The sequence below is a fragment of the Gadus chalcogrammus genome, chromosome 17 (assembly GCF_026213295.1).
Source record: "Gadus chalcogrammus isolate NIFS_2021 chromosome 17, NIFS_Gcha_1.0, whole genome shotgun sequence".
Lineage (NCBI taxonomy): Eukaryota > Metazoa > Chordata > Actinopteri > Gadiformes > Gadidae > Gadus > Gadus chalcogrammus.
Window position 1 is genome coordinate 13,532,570 of NC_079428.1, and position 11,729 is coordinate 13,544,298.

General features: G+C 40.7%; 1 protein-coding gene and 1 long non-coding RNA gene across 5 annotated transcripts; both read left to right on the forward strand.

The window, feature by feature from the left end:
• The first annotated feature begins 1,121 nt into the window (after positions 1-1,121).
• On the forward strand, positions 1,122-2,920 carry LOC130406835 (uncharacterized). Its single transcript, XR_008904539.1, has 3 exons — positions 1,122-1,472; positions 1,603-1,669; positions 1,914-2,920. It is a non-coding gene; the product is annotated as an uncharacterized LOC130406835 (long non-coding RNA).
• Positions 2,921-7,028: 4,108 nt separating this feature from the next.
• On the forward strand, positions 7,029-11,384 carry LOC130406825 (GTPase IMAP family member 9-like). 4 transcript variants are annotated; one of them, XM_056612482.1, is made up of 3 exons: positions 7,029-7,131; positions 7,851-7,880; positions 9,735-11,384. In XM_056612482.1, the coding sequence occupies exons 2-3, from the start codon at positions 7,856-7,858 to the stop codon at positions 10,481-10,483; spliced, it is 774 nt and encodes a 257-aa protein (XP_056468457.1). In that variant the 5' UTR covers positions 7,029-7,131; positions 7,851-7,855; the 3' UTR covers positions 10,484-11,384. The 4 variants fall into 4 exon arrangements, with proteins under 4 accessions (XP_056468457.1, XP_056468456.1, XP_056468455.1 ...); XM_056612481.1 differs by lacking the exon at positions 7,029-7,131 and adding an exon at positions 7,148-7,635 and having other exon boundaries at positions 7,748-7,880; positions 9,735-11,383; XM_056612480.1 differs by lacking the exon at positions 7,029-7,131 and adding an exon at positions 7,148-7,635 and having other exon boundaries at positions 9,735-11,382.
• Positions 11,385-11,729: the final 345 nt, after the last annotated feature.

Sequence of the window (11,729 nt, forward strand, 5' to 3'; positions counted from 1 at the left end):
GCAGAAGCTATGTTAAGTTTGCTCCTGCTGCCTTTTCGGTTCGCCTCAGTCCGGTAGGGAGGGGCGGTATAGCCCAGCTCAGTTCCGAGGTCGCGTTTCCACCGCCGACACTACCCTTTATGGTAGGCCGGATGTCGATCGACGTGGCAGCTACGTAAACATTGTGACATCATAGCAGCGCGACACAGAGTAGCCTGCTCAATAAAAACAATGGAAAAGTTGAACACGACACATTAAACCAAGAGCTACCATGGAAGTCGTCCAGCAATAGTTCCTCTCCACCTCCTTGTTCGCCCAAGCAAGTGTTTTACGCGAGATGTTCATTATAAAGAATAATACCTTGAGGCTACTGTTTGTTTGTTTTTATCCCCACGTCGCCCGGAAGGGACGATTCTGTTGACCAATCAACGGAGGGGGTGTGTAGCTCGAATTTTCCGGCACCCTTTCAGGCGTCTCAGTACCCCAACGGAGGAGTACTGAAGACGAGGGCAAAACGAGCAAGGCTCAGTCCGGGTCACGCCCACTTTTGGCGGTGGAAACTCAATCCGTACCGCACCTTTGCGAACCGAACCGTACCGCACCCTGCAGTGGAAACGCGGCATAAGTTGCAATGAACAGTGAGATATAATAAGGTCTTATTTTTGACATTAAAGCATGTGAACTTGTTCCAGTTGAACCCATCTATTAATTGGCCACAAATTGCACAAGATGACGTCTTTAAAATATGTAGCGTGTCTTTCCTTCTCCATAGATTTGGATTTTTCCAGTCACAGAGCATCACCTACTTAATCCTGCATCTGGTGCCTGGAGAAACAGTAAACCAAATGTTTCGGAAGCATCTGAAAGTGTGACACCCACTGGCCTTACCTGTGACTCAATACATTATGTGGTTTTAGTATTTCCTCCCTTTATGTGGTTTTAGTATTTTCTCCCTGTGTGGAAACATGCAGAGTATACTTCTGTTTGCTGTCTTTTATTGGCACTTTTATTTTCAGACCTTGTGTGGTTCTTGCGGATCACATCATTGTGCCTTGAAGACACTGCCAAGGTTAGACACACTGACCACATAATGAACTGATCCATTGACACATTGCTTAGATATTTGTCTGGATAGGGTTATTCTAAATATATTAACCAAACCAGTTTCACCAAATTAATATATCAACCAACAGTATAAAACTCTTGTTGGATTTTTTTTTGTTGTGCTTAGTTCTGTTAGACAAATATTCAATGAACAATAGGCAGCAAAGATTCAACATCTGGCCTTACCACCCCTCCGTCTCTGTGAACAACAAAAAAATATACTTCTGACCTTTTTAATCTTTTCCTCTTTATGCTCCGCTTCCCCCAGTGTCTTTATCTTCCGTCTGAACCGGATTGGTAAAGACGAAAAGGGCGCGCGAGTGAAGTTGAATCATCCTGTGGTTCTTTGCAGAGAACTGGATCTTTCCGGTTTCCTGCCTGCCACACAGGTAAACATCCACGTAGATTACATTTGATATTTATTGTGCTTGTCATTCGTGTTCATGGAACTTTAATACCGCAGCTTTTTACTCAATTCAAAACTATGCTAGCTAGAACATTGTCTATAAATGTGCTTAGTTTCAGGAGACATTCCGGTACAAGCTGGTGAGTGTCATCAGCCATGTCGGGTCAAGAACTGACGAGGGTAAGAAGAACATTGAAGTCATTTGTAGAGTAAAGCTTCTAGCTTCCAGATCAGAGTGGATGCAGACTGCCTAGCATTCATTAACTGGATTGAGATTCCTGCTTATGCAACAAGGCTTGCGGTTACAGACCAAGGTGTAGGCCTAGATGGTACTATAATATATATATATATATATATATATATATATATATATATATATATATATATATATATATAAAGTCCACATGCCCTTTCTTCCTCATAGGTCATTTTGTAAGTGAAAGACTTCTGATGGCGGCAGGCGTCACTCGAGACGGCTGGCTCACCTACAATGACGAAATTGTGAAAATGTCTGACGACTCTGAAGATCTACAGCGGCCACAGTCTGCATCCATCCTCTTCTACGAACGCCAGGTGGATCCGGCCCTTCCTCACAAGGGAAGCAGCCCAGCTCATCTCCCGCCTCGACTACGGCAACTCGCCCCAAAGAATTTAGTGTCAAACACTTAATTTCCTGCATTCTGGTGAATTTGTATTCCAACCATTTGTGCCTTTTCGGAATTAAGTTATGGCGGAAATTTCTTAACTACGAATAGGAAGGCTTTGCCTTCTCTGTGTGTGTCACTATACATACTATGGTTTATTACAATGCTTTTGTGTTTCCAGTATTACAACAGAGGTAAGACGAGACCATGAATATGGCCATGACATCCAGTGCAGGACATGTTATACATAATAATATACACATGAGCGAGTCAGCCTGATGCACCAGCTGTGCATCACATAGCTTTCTAACACAGTGATAACTGTTATAGGCTACATGCCCTAATAAGTGATGTGACATTTTAATATCAATCAAGCCTACTACGATGTGCTACAATTTAAAGTTACAACATTCAACACACAAACGTTGCTGTTAATGTGATTGTTTTGACCGCGGATAACGGCTTAATTAGCCTACGGTGTAATTCTCCATGTCACTCATCTACAGCTCATCTCAAGGTAGCGGCAATATCATTACAATGAAATGGGATGTCAATTACTTTAGTCTATGCCTTTTCTGATGACATGTTTCAAGCTAACAGTTATGAATGGTTTCCTCTCCACATAATGGACACACCATATAAGGTTTAATGAGTTTGTACTACTTTGTAGATGGGTTAAGGACTACAAATATGGCCACTTTGCCATTTCCGCTAAAGCAATGACAGACCAAAGGTTTACCGAACATATAGGCGTGGCTTATTTCAAAGTCTGCCCACTTCCAATATAAACTTTTCTTTTTTTCTCCTCCAAGAATACACTCCCTCCCGCTCCCTCCGCTCAACCTCTGCTGGACTACTATGTATCCCCACATCACGACTCACTTCAATGGGTGCCCGGTCATTCAGCTGTTCAGCACCCAGGCTCTGGAACTCCCTCCCCCCACACATAAAACAGTCAGACACCATTACAACCTTCAAGTCACAACTCAAAACTCACCTGTTCAAACTCGCACACAACGTCTAACTGATCACTGTTTTGTTTGTTTTTTTTGTTTTGTTTTGTCTTGTTTTTGTTTTATTTATTTCTTATTGCTTATGTTTATTTATTTATTTATTTATTTATTTTTTCCACAATGTCTTGTTTTTTAAAAAAAATGTATGATGACTATATGCTCTGTAAGGTGACCTTGGGTGTTTTGAAAGGCGCCTCTAAATTAAATGTATTATTATTATTACATGTGTTCAAGAGATGCTTCATGAACCACCTCCAGAACATAAGCTTGTATACCTTGTCTGTTGTAAAAAAAACACTTGTTGAATATTTACCACTCCGAGTCATACCTAGCCTGAGACGACCATACCACAAAGGATCAAACTCGTTTTTCACCAAATTACATACGTTACATCGTCGGTGAACATGTTGGCTGCTGAGTCATCTCAGATCAATAGTTGTGAAGACAACAACACCCATGGACCCACGCTGCTACAAGACGTTATCAAACCAAGACTTTTATTTATTTTCCTCATCTTCTTTTGATAAGGACATGAGCGTCCCCAAATACATATTTCAACTTTAACTTTAACTAAAATGAAAGAAAGGCATTGCTCTTTTCTCTTTAACATATTGACTCAACAGTCTCAACCATAAATTTCAGCTCCATCTTTGTTGTCTGTATTAGTTAACCAAAATTGAAAAAGCCCGCACTATTACCTGGCTTGAAGATATTGATTTTTTGTTGCTCTTAAGGTACGAACACACCAAACGCGTACCCCGCGTATAGACGCGTATACCATGCGAAAAAGCAACATTTTACCCGCGTTAGCGGCGTATGAGCTGCGTATATATACGCGAGGAGTTCAATTTATTTTACTTTTTACGCTCATACGCGTGATGCTTAGCCGCAATAGCCAATCAGCGTGGAGCTTGACCCGACGTCACTGGCAGAGAGTAGTGACGCTTGCACAGAAGCATACGGCCGACATCTTTCTTTATTCTGGGTGGAAATAGTAACATAGTTACGCCATTAAATGCGTTTATGGAAACATTTTTAGCGAGAAATGTGCATTTTACTTTCATAATGTTCGCTCGGTGAATGTGAAGGATGTTTGGTTTGATAGTTATGACGAAGAGTGAACGCTCCGTTCACTTGCATGGACAGAGTCTCTGGTTGCTAAGCAACCTCAATGTCTTGGCGGACTATTTCTCTGCTGATCAACACTACGAATGCTGGAAACACACAAGACACACCATGTGAAGTTATTTAACCCGATTATTTTTATTTATATCCGAGATTATTTAATCTAACCCGATCCAAGCTCTATCATGCACCCAAACACGGCGGCGTTTGGGTTTCCTTCCTCGGACTCCTAAATCCAGCGCAGCCACAGGCGCGTACCTGCGTACGTAGGACAATTTTTGACACAAAATGGTCAAGCAACATTTTAGCTGCGTTACGCGCGTAAATCTTACGCGGGTACGCGTTTGGTGTGTGCGTACCTTTACAACGTCACCTACCAAAAAGCGTCCCATATGCGGGGCGCTACTCTGGCCACAAGAGGCCGCTCGTTTGCAGTTAGGCAGTCATCTGGCGGCGTAATCAAATCCAACCGCTGACATGAACCATGAACCACCGGAAGCAAGCAACTTCGAAACGGACTAAAAGGATCATGCATTTTATTTGTAGGCGACAGTAAAAAAAAAAAAAAAAGACAGCATAAAATAAATCAACACCAAAAACACATTGTTAGAAGGAGTTGTTTTGGCTGGTGTATCCAGGCCGTAGCTATGGCAAGTCATTCCAGACCTGTCATACATATCAAATGCTGCTTTTCCCTCAGAAGCCATTTCCCTTGGAAGCCCACCATCCTTTTTCCTTTTTGGTGTGAACTGATCAAACATTAGTCCTCTTGTTTGACAAGTTAACACAAAAGAGTCCACTGTGCTGGGACCTCTCTTCATTCTCCCAAGGAGTCAGCACAGCAGCTGACCTATGACTCAACGTGTGTGTGTGTGTGTGTGTGTGTGTGTGTGTGTGTGTGTGTGTGTGTGTGTGTGTGTGTGTGTGTGTGTGTGTGTGTTCGCTCTAGGACTTTGGATCGGCGCTGCGTCGCTTCAACTTCTCGGGGTTGTTCGACGCCATGTGCGAGAAGTCCCGGAAGATGTCTTGGTACGTCGCGTCCCCTGTGGACCACAGGAGAGGGAGAGGAGAGGATGAGGAGGGGGGGTGGGAGTGAGCGCTCATGTCTCAACATTAAAGGTGAAATATTATCCCACCAGGTGTGAGTTTGAATAGTGATTAGCCGTTACAAGCCGTTTTCGAAAATCTGCCTCTTCTGACATCACAAGTGGGCGTGTCCACCTGGATGTGTGCTGGAAAGATCAGTCTACCAGCCTACCCAGTGCACTGTAGCAAGCGTTGCTCATCTATCTGCCATACTTCTAGGTCAGGGATGGGCAACAATTTTAGTCCAAGGGCCACAGTTACTTTGGCAAAGTCAGCGGAGGGCCATTAGACGATTGCAATTAAACATATATTAGTGACACGATTAAATGGTACAAATTAATTCAATGCAAATTATGTATCAGGCTACTTTACAGTTGCCTCGACTTTGCCAGTCTATTTCAAGGCCTGACATTTATTTTTTGCTAGGCCTATCTGATCTTGGCTACTCTAAGGTTACAATAACTGAATTTGCTTTCAAGGATTCATTTACTACACAACCCTGCATATTGTTCAAATGTCTCTCATACCAGCTTTAGCTCTCCAAGATAGGTAACTATTAACAAAACTGCAAATGTATGTCTGCAGGATACATTAACATACTGACTTAAGGCAATCTAATTGAGGATTTAGGGAGACCTTCATCACTGAATGAAAAATGCATCCCGCTGATTTCAGTTGCAACTTTTATCTTTTTTGCTGCACTAATTTTGACAAACTGTTTATGCCGTGAGCCAGTACCACAATGATTGACAGCTGGCCCACCCTATCAGAAGTGTCCGGCATTAACTTGAAATTCAAGGAACGAAAGGAGCTGAGCTCCTGCCGGACTCCGGGGCAGGACTTTAGCTCCGGCACCGCCCGGAGTCCGGCAGGTCCTCACAGGGTCTCCTCCAGGTCGCAGATCAGTCTTGACTTCAGGGAGTCAAACCCAGCGATACCTTTTCAGTTTAACAAATTGGGTTGTTGGTTTTCAATTGAGTTGATACTGAAGACAACTGGCTTGATATCTGTTTTTGGGTATATTGAGTTACATTGAGAGTTGGTATATTGGCCACAGCAGACTTTGAGTTAAATTGATCTTCTGAACAACAGATAAGATAATAATAAAATGCTATTGGAAAAACAAACCTCACATGACCTAGCCAATCTTTGATTAATATTACATTTTTTTTATATCATTATACACAATTACATTGATTCAAAGATATGCCACGTCAGCTGCATACTTCAACCTTATCTGCTATGTGAGTGACGGTAAGTTGCATTTGTTTCAATAGGATTTTATCATGTTTTTGGTTTTTCAGGGATAAGAGGTTAAAAACACTTAACGTTCGCTATAGTAGGCCTATATATTATATATATTCCTGAGATCACGTTATGGCGAAAATCATATTATTATTATCACTTTGTTTTGACGAAAAAAAATGCTGCCTATTTTTTGTTTTAATTACAGTGTATGCAGAAACAGCCACATTCATGCAGTGCAATGTTTTACTTTTATTTTTTCAAAGTTCAACTGACCATTGTGTCCTCAATATCAATATTTCATTCAGTTGTGTCGTTTTCCCTGTAATACAAATACAACAATTGGAACAGTAAATTACAATGGTCAACGTCACTCTGACCTCTGACTATGTGGAGGAGGAGGACTTGTGGTAACGGTGTTCAAAGAAAAGGTCTGTAGCGGCGAACGTAAGAAATCCTCTGGAACAAATAAAAGACGCTTCCCTTGGGTTCAGCCTTTGATCCAGATCACAGAAAGCAACTCTGTCATGTAAGTAATATCCAACATCATACATACACCTAGTTTTGTTTTTACGAAACAAAAACAAATATTGAAAAAATATTTCGAAAGAAGTGCCTTTACAGAAATGTGAAATGTGATCTAATAAATATGTGTCATCTTTATTAAAGTGGTAAAAACGTATTTATAATCATTCAAAAGAATAAAGATTATTAGAAAATAATGTCTAATTGTTTCTAGTCCCACGGACACCCACACAAACACAAACATATTCCGTGCGTGAAAAGAAAATGTCAACGTTTAGGTTTAAAAACGAATCTGCGCATGTCCATGACATTCATACTGAAACTGAAACAACTCTGGTGTGTCGTTTACGGAAACATCTTTGAGTGAAACTACCTCGTGTCCATTACATGTGAAGTTGTTTAGATGCAGTAGACTACGCTAACTGCTGTCTCAACCTGATCTCACGTATATAATCACTTTGCGAAGAAAGGGATTTTATTTTGAAGAAAATATTCAATATGGAGTCAGGTAGGTGAATTTATCTTCAGAAGCTCAGCAACTAAATGAATCGTACATTATTGCTGACATGAACATTTAGACAAGGTTGCGTTGGTTGAGGGCTATTTCTTTCCACCCATAGATATAGGCCTATTGCCTCCTTCAGGGGCCTCTACGGGTTGTCAAATCTCCTAACCATTATGCCTCCTTTCCTTAACCTTTGTGGAAATCGTCATCGGGTCAAGGCGAGATGAAAAGGTGCACTTCTTTCGAAGGTAGGAAAATACAGCACTGTTTAAAATGAATTCGATTCCACTTTTCCTATAACCGACGTCATTAAGCGACGGCGAATAGCCTATTGCTGACCTCTATGCGTTTCTAGAGTGAAACTATATTTTTCTTATTTGTGTGTGTGTGTGTGTGTGTGTGTGTGTGTGTGTGTGTGTGTGTGTGTGTGTGTGTGTGTGTGTGTGTGTGTGTGTGTGTGTGTGTGTGTGTGTGTGTTTGTGTGAGTGGGGGGGGGGTATAGAATTCCAGAGATACAGGCCTACATAGGCTCTGTATTCTGCCGACCAACTTATTCGTCGTTGTTGTGTCAAAGTCAAATTTATTTTTATAGAACAGTATCAGACTCAGTAGTTATTCAACGTAAATATAATGAAATATATATGTAAATAAGCAGAAGAAGTGAAAATAATAATAATCATTAATCAAGAAAAAACAGAATAAAACAAAACAAAACAAGATTAATGATGATGAAAAAAAAGAGAAGAAAAAAAAATGAAAAAAATAAATAAAAATGTTATATCATCATTAGCATGGCACCACCAAAAAAACTTTAAAAGGGATGAAGGACAAAAAAGCCTAGAAAGATTAAGTGTAGCAACCAATTGTTGAGGGGGGGGGGGGTTGGAAGCAATTGCAATTTTTTTTTTATTGCCATGGAACCCCCCTCTGCCTTGGGCCCCCCCACAACTGTCTCACTTTCCCCCGCAGTCCGTCGGCCCTGTATATATATATATATTTTTTTTTTTTTTTTTTTTGCCTACAGAAAGGTATTAATATAAAAATAATACTAATCTTGAAAAAAAAAAAATATATATATATATATATATATATTGTCAGTATATATATACTGACTAGATATCGCCTTCGGCTTCTTCTCTTGTTGGTGGAAAGCATAGACATATATATATATGGCCTATGTCTATGCCTTCCACCAACAAGACAGACATTTTTCAGGATTCGGTACCAGAATAAACTCATGAATCCAAAATGTACATTACACATATCGCACAGGTTTTTCGGTGTTTTTCGGTACCTTTATGTTAATCAATTAATTATAAAAATGTGTTATTGTATTTATGAATGAATTTATAAATACCATAAATGATTGCACTGATAAATTCCATTTTATTTTCTTAAAATCAATAACTGCTACACGACCATTTGTCCATGTGATTTATTTCCATTTGCACAGCACTGTAGTATAGGCCTACAGAAAGGTCAGGTACATAGACCTTGTTGTTGGGATGTAGGAAAAAGCATAAATTAGGCTTTTCAATTACATAAAGTTAAGCCTAAAATAATCTAAACCTTAGGACAATGAGAACATGTCCATACATCCAAAACTTTGCTACATTTGTTAAGCATTTAACTATAAAGTGGTCTATTTTAGATATTTGCCCATTACTAGCAGCTTCCAGCAGTTATTTGTTGGCAAGGAATTGCCTGTAAATCTGTGTGCACTCTTTTGCAATATTTACACAAATCTGCAGTTCTGCTTTGTTGTCAACGTCCAGGCGGTATCTTTCATTCTTCCACGCTGAGGTCATCATAGAGATCCACTTCTTACAATACATTTACAAATCAATGGATTTGTCTAATCACATGGCCAAAACAAGGTCTCAAGGTTTGTGATAAAAGTTGCCAAGTGGCCGGATGTGGTATTCCAATACTAGACCGATTGAATTGTATAAACTGAACATTTCTCAAGTTGGGAATGTATACCATTCATATGATATCATTACCAAGCATTGTGTTAGATAACTCACCCAAAGATTTAAAAAGTAATTTGTGGACAAGACGGTGCCATTAAATGGACAGCTTGTGTAATGTTCCACCCACAGGAGCAAATGGACCGTGGCCAGACATGGGACAGAATGTCCCAGAAGAAGAGTTGAGACTGATCCTGATTGGAAAGGTGGGATCTGGGAAGAGCGCCTCAGGGAACACCATCCTGGGCAAACAACACTTCCTGTCTAGGTTAAGCGGAAGCTCTGTTACCAAAGTCTGCCAGCTGAGGACCTCTGACTACCATGTGGAGGAGGAGGCGGGGGGGACGAGGAGGATGAGGAAGAAGGTGGTGGTGGTGGACACGCCAGGTTTTGGAGACACACACCTGACCAAGGAGCAGATCATCACGGAGGTCAGCCAATGTTTGGCCCTGACGGCCCCCGGCCCACACGCCTTCCTCCTGGTGGTCCAGGTGGGACGCTTCCCAGAGGGGGAGAACCTGGCCGTCAATATGATGGCTGAGGTATTTGGTGAAGCAGCGCTCCGCAACCACACGGTGGTGCTGTTCACCAGGGGAGATAACCTGGAGGAGCCGATGGAGCAGTACCTGGCCTACGCACCTGCTAGGCTTGAGGATTTGATCCGCAGGTGTGGAGGCAGGTACCACGTATTCAACAACCGTAAAATAGATGTGAATCAAGTTGATGAGCTACTGAGTAAGGTGGAGAAGGTTATGGATGACAACGGTGGAATGTATTACACCAAATCCAAGGAGAAGAGGGATATGAGGAAGGTGGTGGGGGTGGTGGTGGTGGTGGTGGTGTTGGGTTTTGCACTTTGGTGGTGTTTGTCCCCCCACTAACCGCTAGCGCTAAGAAAAGTGATATATGCAGTCCATTTACATTTACATTTAACCGTGGGGGGGATCACTAGACTGGGTAGCCCCGCCCATTCTGCCGGCATTCGCACTGCACAAGGGTCTGAGAAGGGCAATACATTTCTTTCTGCTTCCGATACGTTTTAACGGCAGCCAATCCCCTAGCTTGCTTCTCCCCCCCGCCGCGCTATTGGCTGGTTTAACACAATGACGACATGGAAGTGGCGGCAAGCAGCCAATTGCGTACAGAGTCAGTTGAACTAGGCCCGATGATCACGCATCTTCAGCTGAAGGAAATTGCAGCAGCTTCCCCAGACCAACGTGCAATCTACGAGTCTGGCAATAGCCAGGCCAGGGGATCACATTAGCCACAGAGGTATTGCTAGAGAAGTTGGGGAAATAATCTAATTGCCATTATTTTGAACAATATTGCGATTAAGATTTAATTGGCCATTTTTTAATTTATGAAGTTCCTTATGTCCTATTGTACTTTTCTGTATTATTCACTAAAAAAACAATAAATCATTCTTTAGTATGACCAACACAATATTTGAAGCAGTCAATCTGCTCTTTCCTTTAGGCCAGGCCGATGTGTTGAGATGAATTGATGTAAAAACATCCTTATTTACTATTAAATTGTAAAATATAAATAAATATAAACCTTACTGATCCCCAGTCAGTAACGGTAACAAAGCACAATATATATAGTTGTGTATAGAAAATAAAGGTATTTGGATTCATTTTAGACCTAACATCATGAGGGTTGTTTATTTAATTTTGCATAAAACTGGCTTCATAAATGTTTTTATTGTCGTGATTTGTTCACTGGAAAATAATAAATGAAGGATGTATTGATTTCACAGTCATATAAATGACTTGCATATTTTAAATCAATAAACAAATGATTTCCTGTTTCGCCTACTGATCATTTTGACAAAAAAAATGTACATAAGAAGTTAGAGTGAACTGGGACTTTATTAATATTTTGAACTACGTTTATCATTAAATTGTAGGCATTGTCAGATAATTTTTCAAAATTATATTTTTAGAAACATTTTCTATCGAGATCAAGAACTTGAATAGGCCTATATGAGAATAATATATTACATAAATGTAATATAAGAATACTTGACAATACAGTATGTCATTGATATTCTGCCGCCCACGCCCACACACACACACACACAATTTCAATTTAACTAATGTTTTTCTCACAGCCTGGCTCAGCATT

Coding starts and splice junctions, on each gene's coding strand:
- LOC130406825 (XM_056612480.1), top strand. Junction 7,881..9,734: donor AAGGTGCACTTCTTTCGAAG/GTAGGAAAATAC, acceptor TTCCACCCACAG/GAGCAAATGGACCGTGGCCA.